This window comes from Cebus imitator, unplaced genomic scaffold (assembly GCF_001604975.1).
Source record: "Cebus imitator isolate Cc_AM_T3 unplaced genomic scaffold, Cebus_imitator-1.0 Scaffold472, whole genome shotgun sequence".
Taxonomy (NCBI): Eukaryota; Metazoa; Chordata; class Mammalia; order Primates; family Cebidae; genus Cebus; species Cebus imitator.
The window spans coordinates 1,225,120-1,244,254 of record NW_016107787.1 but is presented as its reverse complement, the minus strand read 5'-3'; the positions used below and the strand labels follow the sequence as shown (position 1 = coordinate 1,244,254).

The 19,135-nt window shown below is 38.9% G+C and overlaps 1 protein-coding gene across 3 annotated transcripts in view; it reads left to right on the top strand.

Annotated features, from left to right (window-relative positions):
• GNG2 (G protein subunit gamma 2) overlaps positions 1-19,135 on the top strand; it is a 111,580-nt gene that overhangs the window by 88,353 nt on the left and 4,092 nt on the right. For all 3 annotated transcript variants that reach the window (XM_017512423.2, XM_017512420.2, XM_017512421.2), the window contains one exon: positions 1,885-2,000. In XM_017512423.2, coding sequence (XP_017367912.1) covers positions 1,914-2,000 — 87 coding nt within the window. In that variant the 5' untranslated portion in view covers positions 1,885-1,913. The remainder of the gene's footprint in view (positions 1-1,884; positions 2,001-19,135) is intronic.

Below are 19,135 nucleotides of genomic sequence, written 5' to 3'. Positions count from 1 at the left end.
GATCCTAACCGTGCCTATGAAATAATAGTTGTTAAAGTCTCCTTTTATTCTTTTGTTTATTCTTCCTCCTTTGATCTCCAAATGTATAAAAAGTGTTCAGAGATCTCTGTGACTTCAGAAATTCCTTCAATCTTCCCTCCCATTTTATTGTCTCCAAACTCTTTGAAAATAAATTGAGGGAACAATTAATTATCTTCCAATTTATTTTGTAAATGCTGTTGGGTGGCTTATTTTGCAGTATTCTTTATAAAGTAACATTCTCTGTGATGGGACTTGTATGTTTACAGAGAGTTATACGTAATTTCTTCTTTTGTCTTAAAGAACTAGATATCAAGAAATAAGTACCAAAAGAGATCATGTATAGACTTTTGCTTTTTGGTCATTAAGACAAGAATTATCTGTTGATTTCAGTTGGTAGATGAAAAAAAAATCTATGTACAGAATTTGTTATGGGTTATTCTTTATTTTCCAGATTTTCTGTGTGTTCTCTATTTTTTTTTTTTTTAAGATCTGATCTTACTTCATTCTTTGGTAAAAAGATTGCCCAAAGCTAGCAGAGGTCATTATTTTTTATATAATATCTTCGGAACGAGATTCCATTAGTATTGACTGAGGCAGTGTTTAATGTTTCTGTTTCTTGGGTCATGTACTCTAGTCAAATCAAAGCGCTTAGGTATTGCTTTACTATTGAATATCAGTGATCTCAAGGAGGATGTTTACACAGATGGTCCTAAAATTGCATATGACGCCTTGACATGAATTAAGACTTGTTCAGTATATTGAGGAAATGGGCATTGAGAATAAGATATTTTCCAAGATGAACAACAATTATGAAGTGAAATGTTGTGTCAAGAAAGGATTAGAAGAGAAATGAACATGGGATACGATTTGAAGAGGGTGGGAAGCCACACAGAGAAAGAGGTATGGCAGAGTCAAAGAAACCATCTCACAATCTGCCTAGAAACAGAACTCTACTCTCAAACTCCTGGCCTCAAGGGATCCTCCCACCTTGACCTTTCAGAGTGCTAGGATTACAGGCATGGGCCACCATGCCCAGCCAGGAACTCTACTCTCAAAATGTTTATGTTCCAGTTTTATAAAAGAAATAAGTTAATAAGTTTGTTATACTTTAACACTGGTGAACTCATTGACATATTTAACAATTTAGGCATGGCAATCCTTCCCACTTGGCATGAAGATGTGTCCCTGAGGAATTATGAGTAAAGTAGACAGTTCTGACTCAAACCTTAACTTCAAATAGAATGGGGAGGAATGGCTATTTACAATACTGGATTAAGTGACACTGAAAAACCAAGCCTCCCACTATAGTGTCTCTGTAGTCTAATACACTGAGGTGGTTATAGTTGACCAGAAGGATGGGGTTTGAGCCCATTGGGAGAACATTTAAAGCAGTGACATTAGTGCTGAAGGAGCTTATAATTTACCATCGTCCCCTCTGCCAACCTTTCATTCCTCCTCTGAGGGCACTTACCATAGTTTCTGACAATAGTAACACCCAGCAAGCGGCAGCAATGATAATGCACACTGTCACCCTTACCATTTTGAACTTATGAATTAAAATAACTTGAATATCTTGCTTTCTTAATGTGGCAATATGTCTTATTCTACATAACTTGGTAAAATTCTTTGTTGTTGCTTTTTTTTTCTTTGAAGAAGGGATGGGGAAGTAGGAAGAACTGGAAAATCAAACCTCATCCTCTGGTCTGCCTACCAATCAGATGTAAAACCAACTGAGGGTGGAGAGGGCTAGAGAAGCCGGGCCTGCCTACGTCCACTGCTTTGAGATCCTCTAGTTGCGATGAACTTGCACATTTGCTGGCTTGTGAATTCTCTGATACAATCATCTTTTTTCTTTTTTTCTAGTGTTTCTGAAAGACCTGTCAAACACTCCGATGGCCAGCAACAACACCGCCAGCATAGCACAGGCCAGGAAGCTGGTAGAGCAGCTTAAGATGGAAGCCAACATCGACAGGATAAAGGTGAGCACAACCTAACCCCACACTTCATCTAGCCTGAATCTAAGGAGTGTGACTTTCAGTCATCTGTCATGTGACTGCTCTTTCCTAGAGAGGGATAAAACCAGTAATGACAGGAAAGCATCTTAAAGATTAGGCAGAAGTTCATTTCTAATGTGTCTTTGTCTTCTCCGGCATAAAATAATAGAATAAATTACAACCTCTTTCCCATGTAGAATTAAAAATGAACAACGCAACACAACAAAAAAGCAAAACAGGCTCATGGTTAAATTCTACTGAGAGAAATTAGAGAATGCATAAAATGTATCAGTGCACCCGTTTACCTCCCTGTCCTGATGTAAAACCTTTTCTCATTTGGTTTTTAATTGTTTCTGTCCTGGTTCAGGTTCTAAGGCTAAATGTCTATCCTTTGTGTCTAACCCTTCTAGTTATCCTTGCACGTTACAAGTTTTTTCTTCTTTATTAAAATTTTTTTCTGCAAAACATGAAAGTCACACCTAGTCTTCCTAAGAAGTCAGACAACAAAGAGGCTTAATGAACGTTCATAGTCTACATGTTTCTTTTTTTCCTCTCCCTTCCCAGACCTAACCTGACAGATTTGCCTTAAGTTAGGACTAAATTCGTCTTGAACCAAGACTTTAAATTCAGACACTTTGTTCGTAGATTTCAGATGAAAAGTTGCCTAGTATGTTGTCATTATTAATAGATAGCAATGGCAGGGTGGCAGAGTGAATTTTTGTTAACCACCAAAACTTTATTGCCCCAGAAATAAAATGCCTTACCCAAGAATTCTATGAAATGCAACTCAGAAATACATCTCATTGTACTAAAGTTAAATTACAACATTCTTCCAAATGCCTTTTAAAAACTAGAATATTTTTCCTATTTTCTCCCTACCTAATTCAATACCTGGGCAATCCAGCTGTGCTTTGGAGTGTGACAGGGTTAATAAACTATAGTTCATGGGCCAAATCCAGCCCACTGCCTATGTTTATAAATAAAGTTTTATTGGAACAAACTCATTTACATATTGTCTGTGACTGCTTTCACTGTAAAACAGCAGAGTAGAGTGGTTGTAGTAGAGAACATACAGCCCACAAAGATAAAATATTTACTCTCTGGTGCTTTACTGAACGTTTGCTGACCCCTGCTCTACAGCAGTGGTTCTCAGCTCATCTGTGTGTTCCCAACACCCAGAGAGCTCTATAAAAGGACCAATTACCGAACCACACCCAAACCAATTAAATTAGAATCTCTTGGGGTATGATTCAGGCATCAGTATTTTTTTAAAGGATTTTTCAGTTAATTTCGATGTATAGCCAAGGTTGAGAACCACTGTCCTGTGGGAAGGAGTTTGCTTGTGCTAAGTCACATCAGGTATGTGCTAGAGCATAGAGAGAGAGCTCTTCTTCCTCCACAAATAAGACGAGCAAATACCCATGGACATTTTTCCATTTATCCTAAATCTCCTTAGTAAAATTTGATACCTAGTAACGGACCACAGGATTTAGTCAGGTCCTGCTCTTCTCTCAGCAGCCTTAATTATTCTTCTTTATTCATGACTGAGATCAAGAAAGGGGCCTTACCTTGCTCCTTTGCCACCTTCCTCTTCTCCACTTTTCTTGCTGCTTCTTTTTTTACTCTATTGCTGAAAAAGCACAAAGTGACAGATAGGCACAATACCTGCTGAGAGAAGTGAGGTGGCCCATGGATTATCAAATCAGAAAAGGTCATTCCGTTCTGTTTGAGGGAGAAGAGGTTCTGCCCATGGGCCTTCTGGAAAATACCACTTTGACTTTCGAAGTGGTCTAACTATGATAAAAGTTTGTGAAGCTCTACTGTGGTTGATGTTTTCTGTTACTACTCAGCATCCCCAGTTATTCTTCCTGAAGGAGGATGTGACGTTATAATGGGTGATGAAAACTGACAGCAGAAGAAAGAGAATAGAAATAGAGCTTTTCGGAAATAGGTTAGACCATATCATCCCTCACCTGAATTAATGACTGCAAGGGGCTCCGTAATTCCATCTCAACACATCTCCATCCCCTGCCATCAATTACCTTCCATACTGCTGCCAAATATAATGTTCTAAAAGAAAATCTAATTACATCTTTCTTCACTGAAAATCAGCTCATGATTCCCCATCACCAGTAAAATAAAATGCAGACTCTTTAGCAGTGTGTACAGAGTTCCTCTGGCCCTGTCATCTCTTCAGCTTCATTCCTGCTCTCTTTTCTGCATGTTGTATAGAACCACTTTTAATTCTTTTGATGGGAATCTTAAATGTCTAGAACATCCAATCTCCTTTGCCCCCTCCCTTACTGCTTTACTTATCTTACTTTACTTAGCACTTAAGTAACATGTAAATAGTACTTAACACTTAACTGCATTGACTCATCGAAGATTCAGATCAAATTATTAGGTCCTTGAAAAAGTTTTCGTAGACACTGATCCTAAGGTTGGATTTTTGCTGTTTGTTCAGTTGTTGTTCATTTATTTATTTATATATATAATAAAGTATATAAATAATAATAATATAATATATTATTAATATATATAATAATTTAATACTTAGAGTTTTCTAAATTTCCAGGGCTTGTTAGGTTCTAAAGAAATGGAGATAGCCAAAACATGATTCTTGCTTGCAACGATCCCAACCTAGTTGGGGGCTACAAAAAATTTGAACAAGACCTATTATTGAGGCAAACAAGATGTCTAAGAAGCAGTTACCAAATGTCGTCAGAAAAAAGCCAACACCACATTCCGATTGCCCTTTGAAGAGACACAAATAAATCACTACTAAAAAAGAAACAAAGCATGAACCTGATAAACCGAGTGCAAGTAATCGCCTTCCTGGGTGATCTTCACATTCAAATCTCTGAATCCCACTTGACGTCATTGGACCTTACATTGTTAGAAATACAGCATCATTCTGTATTTCAGCATTTGTTCTGCTCCTCAGAGCCAGGCAGCCTTGCTGTGGTGAAGTGACAGATTATTTTTAGTTTAAGGTTGGATAAAACGTCGACTGTGTTGACATGGTTGTCAGCTAGCTGGTTTAGGGCTTGGTTATCTGTCTTTAGAAGTCCCTTCAAGGCTTTTGAGCATTCAGGCTTCTCCACCTACTTTCCATGCACGATCTTGTCAGCAGGAAGGGGCTTCTCTCTGAAGATCCCAGGCTTGTGATTTTCCAGTGAGAGTAGTGACCTCTTCAAGCTATAAAGGATAGCAATGACTTTGCATACATCTGGCAGAACCTACTGCAACTGAGGTGGCAAAGAATAGGACTCTTAAGAAGAGGGTTTGGGGACACAGGTGACATTAGAGTTGTTGAGGGTCCCTTAAGCAGGCGATGGCCTTATCCCTCATGTGGCCCCCAGAATAATTTCTGCTGGCTAAAGTAGCCCTACTCTATGAATAACACAGTCACATGAATAACATGTTTGTTTTTAAGCCTTTCTATCCTTTTACATCACGGACCCTGGGAGATTTGGGCTAATGAACCCATTATCTTCTCAAAAGCCTCAGGCATATATAAATTGTATTCCCAGCCTTTTTCTATTTCTTTGTTAACATTTCATTCAAGGACAGAGGGTGAAGAGAAATAAAAGGAAAATGGGAAGAGAGTTAGGGGAAGGAGGTGAGAGGGGCTGTGGACTGCGACACCTGGATGAGTGAAACAGCAATAGACTCACACTAACATTGACCAAAGACAAAATGAAAGAAACCTTGTCCTTAGAGCACAAGAGGAGAGAGCATGCACAAAAGTAAAGGACCACAGGGCTTTGGCAAATCTCTTTATTCATCATTGTATTAGGTCTCTTTGAGTTTCTAATAATAGGAATCTAAACCAAGCTAGCTGAAGCAGAAAGAGGTACTGATTATAAAAGATACAGGATGTCTCAATCCAAGAGCAGAAATGTGGCTGGATAGGCAGTAGAAGTGGGAACTGGAAGGCTATTGGGAACTGCCAGTGCTCCATCACCTGTCTCTGCTTCTCTCTATGTGTCCGCCTCTTCCTTTTCCTGGGAAGAAGGGATTTTTTTAGCTGCCTGGTCCGTATGGCAGGCACAAGATGGCTGCCCATGGTTCCCAGGATCACAACTCACAGTTCTAGCTCCATGAAAAAAGAGATGGCTTGATTCAATCCTTTTCAGCCTCCATAGCACATAGTCCTAGAGTGCCATCTCTGTTCCAGCAAGAATGAGCTGTCTCCAGCTGCAATCAACTGACATTAGAATTGAACTCCATTACACAGACAGAGCCCCTAGGAATTAACCTGACCATGTGGAGGAATGAGAATGGAAATGGGAATCGTTGTAGGCTGGAAAGATGCTCTTTGGCAAGAGTTGCTATTAGTACTATGAAAAATAATGTAGATATAAGAGCAAAAGATATAAGATGCAAAACCAGGAGCATGGGTAAAATGACTGCCTCTTAAGTGATTGGCTGCACCATAAATTGACCCCACAGAAAAATGTGTCATTTCTCCCATATACTCCCAACACACCTTTCCAAGTGATTCGCCTTACTGACCTAAAACTGTGCTATGCAAAGTGTCACCTCTCTGGTTATTCTGGGTTTCTCATTGAGAATACCCTCCCCCTTATTTCTTTGCCTCTACAAATCTTATCCCGCCTTTAGGGGTCAGCTCAAGTTCCTACTTGTTCATGAATCTCTTTTTCTTTACTGACCATAGCTACTAATCAATTTACTAATTAGTTTCATCTTCATCAAATAAATTTTTCCACCTAGACTACATAGTCATTGTCAAAGACCACAACTGTCTACTTCTTTGCATATTTCATGGTTCTGGGGTGCAAAAGCATTTTGTAAACACTTTTTTTAGTAGACAGCTTTAAGTTTGTATCTTGAGTGTCATATAACAAAACATCAGGAACTGTATTCCCCATGACATTCCCAATTACATTTATGGACTTGGAGATTCCAAGCATGAATGTAACTGGACAAATAAAACTGTGGTCACAGGGAGAATTCAAATTTAATATTATTTAAAAGGATGGAATTGGTAATATTAAAGAAAGGTAAATTGTTTCATATCATTATATTCTCATAAGTATCCAGCATTTTTAGTGTGCCTTCTATTTAAAACACTTTAACATAAAAAGAACAGACTGACTTTCATAATGGGGACAAATATGTATAAATTAGCAAGCCAAATATGGACATTTCTAATGATTAAGTCATCTTTATGATGATTGACTATAACAATAGATTGAAATTGAACTTCATGGAACCCTGTAGTGAGAAATGGTCCAGTTAGACACCATGCTTGGAACTAGAGAGAGGACATATATTCTAGGTTTGGGACATTTTAAGTATTTTTCCAGCATTTGAACTGAGAGCTTTAACATCACTTCCCTAAAATGCTTGTGTTCAATTTCGTTAGGAAAAATGAAATACAATCCTCCTTCTAGGCCAACTGAGAGTATTATCAAAGATGATAAAATCAGTAAAGTATATCAAAGGACTAAATAGAGGAAAGGGCTGTGTTCAAAGATGCCCAGGGCTAATTCATTTAATTTGCTGGAAATGAAACAAACAAATTTAAAGTTGAAGTAAGGCATACATTAATAATGAAGTGTAAAACTTCATCGTTATGATGATTGATACAATTTTTTAAAGTTCAACAAATATTAATTACCAAGTACATATTTAGCCTTGTACATCACACCTAACAGCAATAGAAGTAGTACTATACAACCTTTGTAATTTGAAAACTCTGGGAACTGAATTTTTCTAAATAGCCTACTTTTTATACCAGATAAAGTCTCCCTACTTAAAAATATAACTACCTTGGATGCTAGTATTGAATGTCTTTCTTCTTTCATTAAAGAAATAAATATATTTTGCTTGATGACTGCTTTGAAAATTATTTACGTCCTTTAAAAAAAATCCTATCAATAAGTACTTTCAGTTAACATCACCTTGAAGGAGCAGGAAGAAAACAACTTAGAAGAGTCACACGTGATTTTATAAATACAAAAACAGTAGACATTTGTTCATACAATTATAGTTTCTCTAGTGTTACAATCAAAGTTTGATTGTGAGCACTCTTCACAATCATAGTGGAAAAATCCTTTAGACTCACCGTTGGCCACTGGCAGTGATACAGGCATCACAGTGATGCAGGCCATCATGGTGATGTGTAGGGCATGAAGGTGTTGCAGACAGGGTGATTCCACGCCATCATAGTGATACAGACATCATGGTGATGCAGTCATTGTGGTGACACAGATATCATAGTGCTGCAGTCAGCATGGTGATGCAGGCATCATGATAACTTCTGCTTTTCATTCCCTACATTACTGATCTTGTTCTCCATAGCACCTTTCATATTTTCAGTATAGTTTCAAGACACATGAAAGAATACTTGATTTTCTTATGCATTTACACTGCTTAACATAGGCTTTGACTTTCCTCACTTGAATTACACATTAATTATTCAAAGAAAAATAAAGCCTTTCTTTAAAGTTGCCAATTGGCCGGGTAGGTGGCTCATGCCTGCAATCCCAGCAATTTGGGAGGCTGAGGCAGGCAGATCCCCTGAGATCAGGAGTTCGAGAGCAGCCTGGCCAACATGGCGAAACCCCGTCTCTACTAAAAATGAATAAATAAATAAAGTAGCAAACAGCTTTTGAACTGGTAAAAGATCTTTCTAGATAAATGTCAGACCAACCTTGTTTGAAAATTTTGTGATCTCTTCCCAGCGATTAGGCAGTTTCTTTTGCCTTGCCCACATTTCCAGGCCTGTATATGCTGTGTTATAATAACATGCTGTGAAGTAGTAAGAGATATATATGCATTGATCTCTGCCCCCAGTTCCTGAGAGAGCTCCCAAAACCTTTGTAAATAACAGTGCTAAGACGATCTTTTGTTCTTATATATGGTCTTTGACCCTGATCTCTAAGACCTATGTCATTTCTTGGGTAATAAGAGCATATTTTGTTCCCGTGAGGTGATTCTTCGTGAGCTTCTAGATGAGCTAATAATCGGTCATGACTACATGACAAACCCTCCATAAAAATCCCAAAAGAACAGTGTTCGGAGCCACACACAGTGGCTCACACCTATAACCCCAGCACTTTGAGAGGCTGAGGCAGGATGATAACTTGAAGCCAGGCATTTGAGGCCTGCCTGAGCAACAAAGTGAGACCCCATCTCTACAAAAAAATTTAAACATTAGCTGGGCATGGTGGTGTGCACCTGTAATCTTAGCTAATTGGGAGGCCAAGACAGGAGGATCACTTGATCCCAGGAGTTTGAGGCTGCGGTAAGCTATGTTCATGCCACTGCACTCCAGCCTAGGCAACAGAGGGAGACCCTGTCTCTTAAAAGTAAAAAATGAACCAGAGTTCAGAGAGTTTCCAGGTTGGCGAACATGCTGGGAGAGTGGTGTACCCCAACTCCAAGGGGATACAAGCTCCTACACTCGGGACCCTTCGAAACCTCACTCTATATATGTATTTCTCCAGCTCTTCATTTATATCCTTTAAAATATCCTTTGCAATAACTTGGAAATAGTAAGTAAACTGTTTACTTGGGTTCTGTAAGCTGCTCTAGCAAATTATCTGACCTGAAGAGGTAGTCATGGGAGCCTCTGATTTGTAGCCAAGTCAGACAGAAGTTGTGAGTAACCTGGGGGCCTACTACTTGTTATTGGCATTTGAAATGGGGGACAGTCTTGTTAGACTAAGCTCTTAACCTGTGGGATCTGTTTCTATCTCCACATAGATAGTGTCGGATTTGAATTAAATTGTAGGATGCCCAGGTGGGACAGAGAATTGCTTCGTATGGGGAAACCCACACATCTAGTATCAGAAAAGCAGCAGAGTAGAGTAGTGTGAGTATAAAGTAAGAGGAAATAGTTTGATTGTTTTTCTATATACACTTCTCATTTCAAGTCTCCATCCAGTGTAATCTTTGAAATCCTTTTAAGCAACAAATTAAAGTTAAGTCAACCTTAGATGGCTCCATTAATGCAGGAAGCCCAACTGAAGATGTAATTTTTGACTGATACACTTAATGCACAGGCAATTTCCCATGTGTATAGTCAATGACAACCTGTCTGTGCTTATTTCTTTGCCTGATGGCTTGCAAGCATTTTACAATATCAGTTTTAAGATGTATCTCAATTTCAGATGTGATGAAGATGGATTCTGTCTCTACCTTCCGTTTAAATTTGGGGATCTGGTTTTTATCCTTACTGACAATTGCTTCCTCTTGGCACTGTCAAGCAGTCTTCCAAGAGTAATTCTCCTGGTTTTTTGAAGCCTAAAATCATAGTCCAGTAGCCTTTATTGAAGCTGTCTAGAGACCCCCCTCCCCTTACTTCCTGGCTCTCAGTTCCAGCCTGGTTTGGTGAGGATGCTGGATAGCAAAGCTAATTTCAGCAATTGCTAATCTGCAGAGATCCTTGCTATGATCAAAAGTGAAGTCCTTCACCTGTCCAGTAGATCCCATCCCCTAAACCAAGAACACTGTTCCAGCAGTTTATTCTTCCACCTCCTGCCTATCCTGCATCATCAGTTTTTGATTCTCTACCTCATATCCATTATCATACATAGTATTATGTCTCCATCTTAAATAAAATTTGTTTTTTTCCTTGATCCTTCCACCTCCCCTTCCAGCAACTGCCTTTTTTGTTGACCTTTTTTTTTTGCAGTATAATGCCAAAAAATTTATCTATATCCACCATCTTTAATTTCTCTTTTCCTTTTCTTTTGCAAAGTCATTTTTATTCTGGAAGTAATCTCAAAGTTACAGAAGAGTTATAAGTATTGTGCAGAGAATTTTGTTTTCTCCTGACCCAGTTGACAATAAGTTGCCAAAGATGTCCTCTCACCTCTGAGTACTGTAATGTGCATTTTCTACGAGTAAGGACATTCTTCTACATGTTCATAATACAACGATCAGAATCAGGAAATTAATATTGATTTATTACTCCCATCTAATCCTGAGATCCCATATAAGTATGCAAATCGTCTCAGTAACGTCCCTTTTAGCAAGGACCCAGTTCAGAATCATGTGTTGCATTTCATTGTCCTGTCTGTCACAGTTCTTTAGACTTCCTTGACCTCCATGACCTTGACATTTTTGGAGATTATATGCCATTTATTTTTTAGAATGTCGTTCAGTTTGGGTTTGTCAGATAATTATCTATAATTAAATTCAGGTAACAAAACTTTGGAATTAATATCATAGAACTAATGGAGTATTCATTTCATTGCATTCTATTGGTGGGACATTATCTCAAATTGCCACTGATGGGTAATGTTAACTTTCATTACCTGACTAATGCAGTTTTTTCCAGATTTCTCCACACAAAGCTATTTGTTTTCTTTTTGTAGTTAAAAAGTATTTGGAATTTGGGAAGGAATTTCCTCTTTTATTCAGAGGTTTACAGTCTGCTACTATCATCATGTATTTTGATGTTTCAATTGACACAGATTGAAAGTGGTTACTGTGTCCTTTTCACATGCCTCCATCATGCTTTGAGTATTTTCTTAGTTTTTGGCATAGGAAGATGTTCTAGAAGATGTTCTAGGCTCCCCTGCCCCAGTCCTGGAATCATCCTTTTCTCTGATAGGAAGATGTTCTAGAAGATGTTCTAGGCTCCCCTGCCCCAGTCCTGGAATCATCCTTTTCTCTGAAGAGCGCTGGTTCCTGGTTCCTTTGAGAATGGTATTTAGATACCAAGATCTAGATGCCAAATGTGCTCACTGCTGAAGTGTTGCTGCCTCCCAGGACTTCTCAGTCAGTGGATAGAGCCAGAGAATACAGTCATACAGTCTCTCTCTCTCTCTCTCTCTCTCTCTCTCTCTCTCTCTCTTTTTCTCTCAATCTCTCTCTCTCTCCCTCTCCCCCCCACCCCTCCATTTATATTTCTTTCTATACCTGTATGTATCTGTATATGTAACCATAAGTTCACACCAACACCACCAATTCCTGTCCTACACTGCAGGGTTCATTCCAGTTTTCTGCTTTCTGTATTTGTAACTCCCTTTACATGCAGTGAGATACCTGGCTTCCCTTATCCTTGTTTGGTCACTCTTTTATAGGGAACCAAGCTTCCACTTCATGGCCTCCTATCTCCACGTGGATGCCTTGCACATCATTCAGTCTTCTACACTCCTTAACAGACTGGACCCTGCATAAATGCTCTTCTTATCCTACTTCAGCTCTGACATCCCACCATGAGTCCCTGACCTAGTACAGAAGCCAAACTTGCTTGGTCCCACCTAGTAGCTTTAAGATTGTATTGTTCAGGAAGAAGAAGGAGAAGAAAGCCTATTTACTGTTAAACCCATTCCAGTGAGGCTTTCACACCCACCATTCCACTGAAACTTCTCTCATCAAGATCACCAATGACTCCAGACTGCTAACTCTAATAGTTATCAGTTTTCATCTTAACTCAGTGTCATGGTAGCATTTGACTCATTATGACTTGAAACACTTTCTTTATTTGCCTCTTGGTACTCCTCACTGTCACAGGCTACTCCTTATAATTCTTCTCTGGTTTGTCTTAGGCTCTCCAACTTATTACATTTAAGTGTCCTAGGGTTCATTTGTTGCTCATCTCTACTTTCTTGGTGATTTTGTTAGTTTCCAAGGCTTTGTGTACCATCTCTGTGACCTCAAGTCCAAATTTATAGTTCTAGCCCAATTATCTGTCTCAAACTCCAGCATCATACATCTCACTAATAGACATTTCAATTTCAATCTGTCTAAAACTGCATTCTTGATCTTCACCCCCAAAAGTCTCCTGTCATAGCCCTACCCAGGTCAACTGATGGCAAGTTTATTTTTTCTTTGCTTGGTCCAAACACTTAGAGTTATTCTTAATTTTCCTTTTTTTAAAGTCATACTGTGTGTCTAATCCATTAGAATATCCTGGTGATTCTATATTCAAATGCTATTTATCCAAAATTAGACTACTTTGTACCATCTCTGCTACTACTACTCTATTCGGAATCCCTGTTGCCTTTCACTTTGATTAAAGCAGTAGCCTCCGGGGTGGTCTCTGCTTCTACTTGACTCCCGTAGAGTACTGTTCTCAACACAGCATTCCCAGTGCTTCTTTATAGTATAATTCAATGGGTCAACATTTATTTTATTGTACCTTTCATTTTATAAGTTTCTACCCAAAGATTGATTATGTTCTTAATTAAGCCTAACTACTGCAACCTGTTCCCCAGACCCTTACACACCGCCACCAACACACTCTCTCAATCCCCTTTACCCTGATCTACTTTTTCATTTTCTTATAAAACTTACTACCTTCCAACATCCTCTATATAACCATTATGTTTCATTGCCTATTTTCACCATTCTCCCACTCAAATACTATATAAGCAATTTGATTATGCTGTGCACTGGTGTAGTTTGATTTATGTTTCTTCATTTGGGGTTTCTTGAGTTACTTGAACCTGTGGATTTGTAGTTTTCATTAAATTTGGAAAATTTTCAGCCCTTATATCTTCAAATACTTTTTCTTCTTTGTCTTTCACTCCCCATATCTCTCTGCTCCTTCAGGGACTCCAATTATATGTGTAGTTGTCTCCTATCTCAGTGTGTTTTGTTCATTTTTTTCAGTCTGCTTTCTTTCTGTGCTTCATTTTGGATAGTTTCTACTGCTGTCCTCAAGCTTGCTAATCTTTCCTCTACAGTGGTTAATCTGCTAATTCTATTCATTGTATGTTTCATATCAGGTATTGTATTTTTTCATCTCCACATATTTGATTGATACCTTTTTATGTCTTCCATATGTCTTTTTATCATGTGTTGATTTATTCTACCTTCCAGATCATGTGGACAGTATTAACAATTGTTATTTTAACAATATTTATATATATAATGTTATCAGTGTCAATTCTAGATCCTTTTTCTTAGGACTAACTTTTCTCTTCATTACAGGAGACATTTTTTCTGCTTATTTGCATGCCTGGCAATTTTTTATTGGATTCTAGACATTGCATATTTTATCTTGTGACATATTGGAATTTTATGTTTCTTTAAATATTTGGAGGTTTCATTCTGGGCTAAAGCTAAGTTACTTGAAAACATTTTTATCTATTCAAGGCTTACTTTTCAACTTTGATAGGTGGGTCCACAACATTTAACCTGGGGCTACATGGCACCACTAATGAAGTAGTAACCTTGTTAGGACTCTACTCAATGTCTTGTGTGCTAGGAAGCCTTTCTACTCTGGCCCTATGTGATCTCCAGGAGTGTTTTACTTGCTCCTTCCTGGTATTCTTTGCATAGCTTCAAGTGGTTTTCTCCTATGCATGTGCCAATCAGTATTCAGCTAAACACTCAAGATGAATCCTCCAGAGGCCTCAAGATCTTTCTCTCCCCCAGTGTAATTCTATGTTCTCACCTCAACTCAGGGGGATTGCTGAGCTCTGTCTGGGCACTCCATCCCTGTGCGGTGGCAGGCAGTAAGCTGGGGCAACTGTAGAATGTATCTTATCTCCTTCTTTTAGGGATCACTCCTCTGTGCTGCCTGCTGTCTAATAGTTAAAAATTATTTCTTCATATATTCTGCCCAGTTTTTAATTTGAGGCAGGAGAGTTTAGTTGGCTCCCGTTACTCCATCATAGTCAGAATTGGAAGTATAGAATGCTATATAAGCTCTGCAAGGATAGGCGTCTTTGTCTATTTTGTTTCCTGATTATTGCCAGTATCCAGACTACACCTGGCATATTAGATGCTCAGTTAAGTGTTCATTGCATGAAATATCTGTTGAAGAAGATTATGTTTGAGAACTCCTTCAGCAGTTACTATGAGTGTTGAATATGTGTCAGGCACTGATTATACAGTGGTAAATAACACAGGTATGTTTCCTGTCTTCATGAAGCCCAGAGCCTAAAGGGAAAGAAAATGTTAAACAGCAAATAAACAGTGTTCATAATTACAAATTGTGATAGCAATTTATAATTTTCTGTGAAAGAAAAGAATGTGAGAAAGTACTCTCAGAGAAAATAATGAGGAAAGTCACTGTGGATGAGGTGATCCGTGAAGGTTCTGCACAGAGGTAGGATGTTCTAGGGCACTAAATATGTGACGCTCTGAGGCAAAAAGAACTTGGAGTTTTGGAAAGTAATGGAGATGTGTGGGTGGGAAGAATGCCACAACATGAAATTGGATAGAGGGGCTGGCCCAAAACATGGACTACCACAGGCTGTTTTACGAAGTTTTGGTTTTCTACAAATTACAATGAGAAGTTATTCAAGGTTTTAAATAAGAAAATGATAGGAATCCATTCATATTCTTAAAATATCTTTCTAGCAACAGTCTGGAGAATACTACTCCTATATAGTTATGAACACAGGAAGTCATTTAAAACTGAGATAATTGAAGATTTTTGTGCTATCGGCTCATTTGGCTGTCTGCTCAAGACTATGGTCTCCTCAGAATCATAATTTTAAATTACAAAAGAGACTAATTATATTGACAGGGTCATTAGAATATTTTTATAAAAGATTTTAAAGAACATTCATTAAAATATTTAAAATATCAATATTTAAAAATACATGCGATGTAGTTGTACATAGGTACTCCTTTGTTAACTGATTATGTGAGATCTAACAGGTCTATAATCGTAAGGTGTATGAACATAAATGCAACGTTGAGGTGTCTGCAATGAATATAATGTGATTGAAAGTATCTAGTTTCGTCAGCGACCAAGTCACATGTACTGCTAGGGCTACTGCAGTGTATTGTCTATACTTATAATGAGAGGAAATGCTAAATTTCCATTTGAGATGAGTGAAAATTAAAGATGTAAATTGTGTCTATTATTTGAAGTTCACATACCACCCCCTGAATTCTATCTGTGGACCCCTTGGGTAATCCAGATTAATTGCTTTTTATTTACAAAGTTATTTTAGTAATCGCAGAGAGAGAAGACCGCAGTATGAACTGGGGTAGCTGCAGTAGAGCTAACAGGAAGGGAACCAAGCTTGAGATATCTTTGGAGGAAGAATCAATAGGACAGAAATGGAGAGATCTTCTAGAGTTATTGGGACATGTTCATGGAAGAAGTAGGCACAGGAATGTAAAAGCAGCTGTGTGTAAAATGTTAGCAGGGATTGTCAGAAAGCAGGAAGATCTGCTAGGCACACTATTGCTGTGACTCATGATAAGGCAAGCGACAAGGAAGACAGCCACAGGTTAGAAAAGAGAAATGTTCATGAAGATTAAGTCAGGGACACTGAGACTCACAACTCAGTAGCTCAGGAGCTGTGGGACCTGGGGCAAACACTTAATGAAGCCTCCACTTCACATATTTAAGATGAGAATGATAATAGCTTGCGACCCCATAATGTTGTTGTAAGGATTAAATAAGATACCATATGCTCTGACACATAGCAAGGGCTGATAAATATTAACAATTATTCTAATTACTGCTGGGATTCTGACACTCTGTTGGACCATTGCCCACAGGAGATTGCAATCTTGTTGAGGAAACAAGATAAAACACGTAATATATTTTAAGAAGGAAACCATTCAGAATCAAATGTTCAAATATAAAGTTAGGAGCAACTCTAAGTTATTAAATTTTCCTAGTATAGCACTTCCTGTATCATAAAAAGCTTCTGAAAATTCATGCTACATAGCCGCCTGTGAGTGTTGCTAATGAGTAGGAATGAACGGTGCCGGTTCTTTTCGTAACAAATAAGTTTTAGAGATCACTGATTGTCTCTGCTGCCTCACAGCTAAGCTCCTGTTTGGTGTAACAATAACTATTGTTCAGACGAGAAGAAAGAATGAAGAAAAAAAGCGATCTTAATTCAGTCTGAAAGTCTGTCCTTTGTTTTCATTTAGGGGAGCTAAGATATAAACAGGCTGTTTCCTTTCATTTTGTCATGGAAGCACATCATAAAGAATTTCAATTTCAACCTTTGGAACTGGGCCCACATTGGAGTAGTTTATATGCAGATGGCTGTGTCTTAATGGCAACACATTAGGGTTCAAGTTCTTTTTCTGCCGTGTGCTTTGCTGTATGATATTGAACAACTTATATAACCTGCTGAGCCTCAATTTTTCATCTATAAAAAGAGGATAATAATTCTTACCTCAGGATTATTGTGAAGATCAAAAGAGGAAATTTAATTCAATGTCTGGAACAATGTAGGTACACAATAAAAATATTTTTATAAGCACTGTAATGTCTGTTCAAGAGTGAGACTGATTTTTACACACATATCATGTATTGGGTTGACTAGTGCCCCCTAAAATTTATGCCCACCTGAATCTTAGAATGTGACGTTACTTGGAAAGAGGGTATTTGTAGATGTAGTCAAATTAAGAGGAAACTTACCGGATTAAGGTAACCCTAACTGGTGAGATGGGAAATTTGGACACACAGAGATAATGCCATATAAAGACAGAGACATTCAGGAGAGAATTCCATGTGAAAATAGAGACAGAGATTGGAGTGATATGTCTACAAGCCAAGGGACATCAAAGATTGCCAGCAACCACCAGACACTAGGAGAGAAGCATGGAGCAGATCCTCGCTCAGAGCCTCCAGAAGGGACAAACCATGCCAATGCCTTGATTTCAAACTGCTAGTCTCTAACAGAACAAGTTTCTTTTACGTCACCCAGTTTGTGATGACTTGTTCAAGACAGCCTGAGGAAACGAATACACGAAGCGATGCCTATACCTCTTTGTGTCAGTCAGAGTCGGGTAGATGTTACAGTAGTAACAGAAGGTCTCCTACCCTTCATTCTTAGGGGTTTGTAACAGCACAAGCTCGCTTCTCACTCCTACCACATGTCAATCACAAGTCAGCTGCCAGGCCAAGGCTTTCACAGTAGTACAGCGGTGTTGCTTTCATGTCAGCTTCATCGGGGACACTGGCAGACGGAGCAGCCTCTGTCTGGAATGTTGCCTCTATCTGCTCTGTGGCAAAGGGAGGAGAGAGTTCAAAAACTCAAGGGTTTATGGAATTAGAAGAAGAAACTGATTCTCCTATCCAATCAGTAAATCATAAAGTTGAAGTAGGCTTAAGCAACAAAGGCCGGGTGTGGTGGCTCACACCTGTAATCCCAGGACTCCCAGAAGGTGAGGCTGGAGGATGGCTTGAGTTCAGGCATTCAAGACCACCAGCCTGGGCAACATCGCAAGAAAATTTTTGAAAAACCAGCCAGGCATGGTGGCATGCACCTGTAGGCCCAGCTACTGGGGAGCCTGAGGCAGGAGTAACAAAGGTTTAATCAACTCAGCCCTGGGACAAGAAGCAAATCAAGGGTGTGGCCACTATGCCATTTGTTAAAACCTCTGCATCAATTAAGAGGATTCCTTATAAATTATTTTAGTTGGACAAAGTGGCAGAGAGGAAGGGACATGGCAAACTATGCATTGGCTCTTAAAGCTTCTGCCCATAAGCAACCCACATGAATTCTGCTTATGTCTCACTGGCCAGAGCAAGCTCATGTCACTGAGCAAGTTTGATGTTATCATGTGGGCATGTATGTCCCACTTGTAGGGAGAGGCAGTGATTATCTGTATTAATAATATAATTCACCCCAATCTTACTTTAGATTGTCCTTTCAGTAGTTGCTTGAAACGCTTTCATAGTAGTATAGTCGTGTTGCTTTCACATGGAAATGTGTTATATAATGTAATAAATTTGACCCCAAATGGCATTCCCCAGGTTGATCATTTACCTAGTCCCCAGATGTAGCCATAGATGACTTTTAGTTTATTTCCTGAAACTAAATCCAGCCTCTCAAGTAGTAAAAATTTCCTCTGGTGAAGATAGTCAAAGGAAGGTACTATAGTGAACTCCTAACAAGTAGCTACAAATAGTTGTAAGAAATGACAGCATCTGGCCAGGCATGGTGGCTCGCACCTGTAATCCCAGCACTTTGGGTGGCTGAAGCGGGCAGTTCACAAGGTCAGAAGTTTGAGACCAGCCTGACCAATGCAGTGAAACTCTGTCTCTACTAAAAATACAAAAATTAGCTAGGCATGGTGGCGCACACCTGTAATCCCAGCTACTCAGGAGGCTGAGGCAGAAGAATCACTTGAACCCAGGAGGCAGAGGTTGCAGCAGTGAGCTGAGATCACACCATTGCATTCCAGCCTGGGCAACAAGAGCA